At 37.2% G+C, this 366-nt stretch overlaps 1 protein-coding gene across 1 annotated transcript in view; it reads right to left on the bottom strand.

The window, feature by feature from the left end:
• Nucleotides 1–360, bottom strand: part of LOC109537525 — a 1180-nt gene extending 820 nt beyond the window's left edge. Inside the window, exons 1-2 of the mRNA XM_048665154.1 lie at nucleotides 265–360; nucleotides 35–182 (exon numbers count right to left, since the gene is read on the bottom strand). Of these exons, the coding sequence (XP_048521111.1) occupies nucleotides 35–182; nucleotides 265–285 (169 nt within the window). The 5' untranslated portion in view covers nucleotides 286–360. The remainder of the gene's footprint in view (nucleotides 1–34; nucleotides 183–264) is intronic.
• Between the last annotated feature and the right edge of the window lie 6 nt (nucleotides 361–366).

The raw sequence follows: 366 nt of genomic DNA, 5'->3' as shown, positions 1-366 counted from the left end.
ATATCTTCTAGGACCAGGAGTTGAAATTGCTTACCTAAAACCGTTAAAGGTAGAATGATGTAGGGGGAAATGTGACCACGATAATCAGTGTTCATTTCGCAATGCGGTTGCACCATGTAGTAGGGATAAGGGACTTTCTTCTCGTGAATGTAAATGGTGTTGGGCCCGTACGAATGATCGTTCTAAAATCAATTTAATCCCTTTTATTGCAAGCATATTTTTAGGTACGGCTGAATTATTTGTATTATTTATATTACCACTGACCTTTGAGGGGATTCCGAACATATCCAGGATTCTTAAAATGCACTCTCATATAGAACAAAAATAAACATAAACGTGCTTTTCGTAGAGCGTATTTTTGGGTTT

The sequence above is a fragment of the Dendroctonus ponderosae genome, unplaced genomic scaffold (assembly GCF_020466585.1).
Source record: "Dendroctonus ponderosae isolate FM_Combo_2020 unplaced genomic scaffold, Dpon_F_20191213v2 Dpon_F_20191213_3, whole genome shotgun sequence".
NCBI classification, from domain to species: domain Eukaryota; kingdom Metazoa; phylum Arthropoda; class Insecta; order Coleoptera; family Curculionidae; genus Dendroctonus; species Dendroctonus ponderosae.
This window is presented reverse-complemented; position numbering and strand designations above follow the sequence as displayed.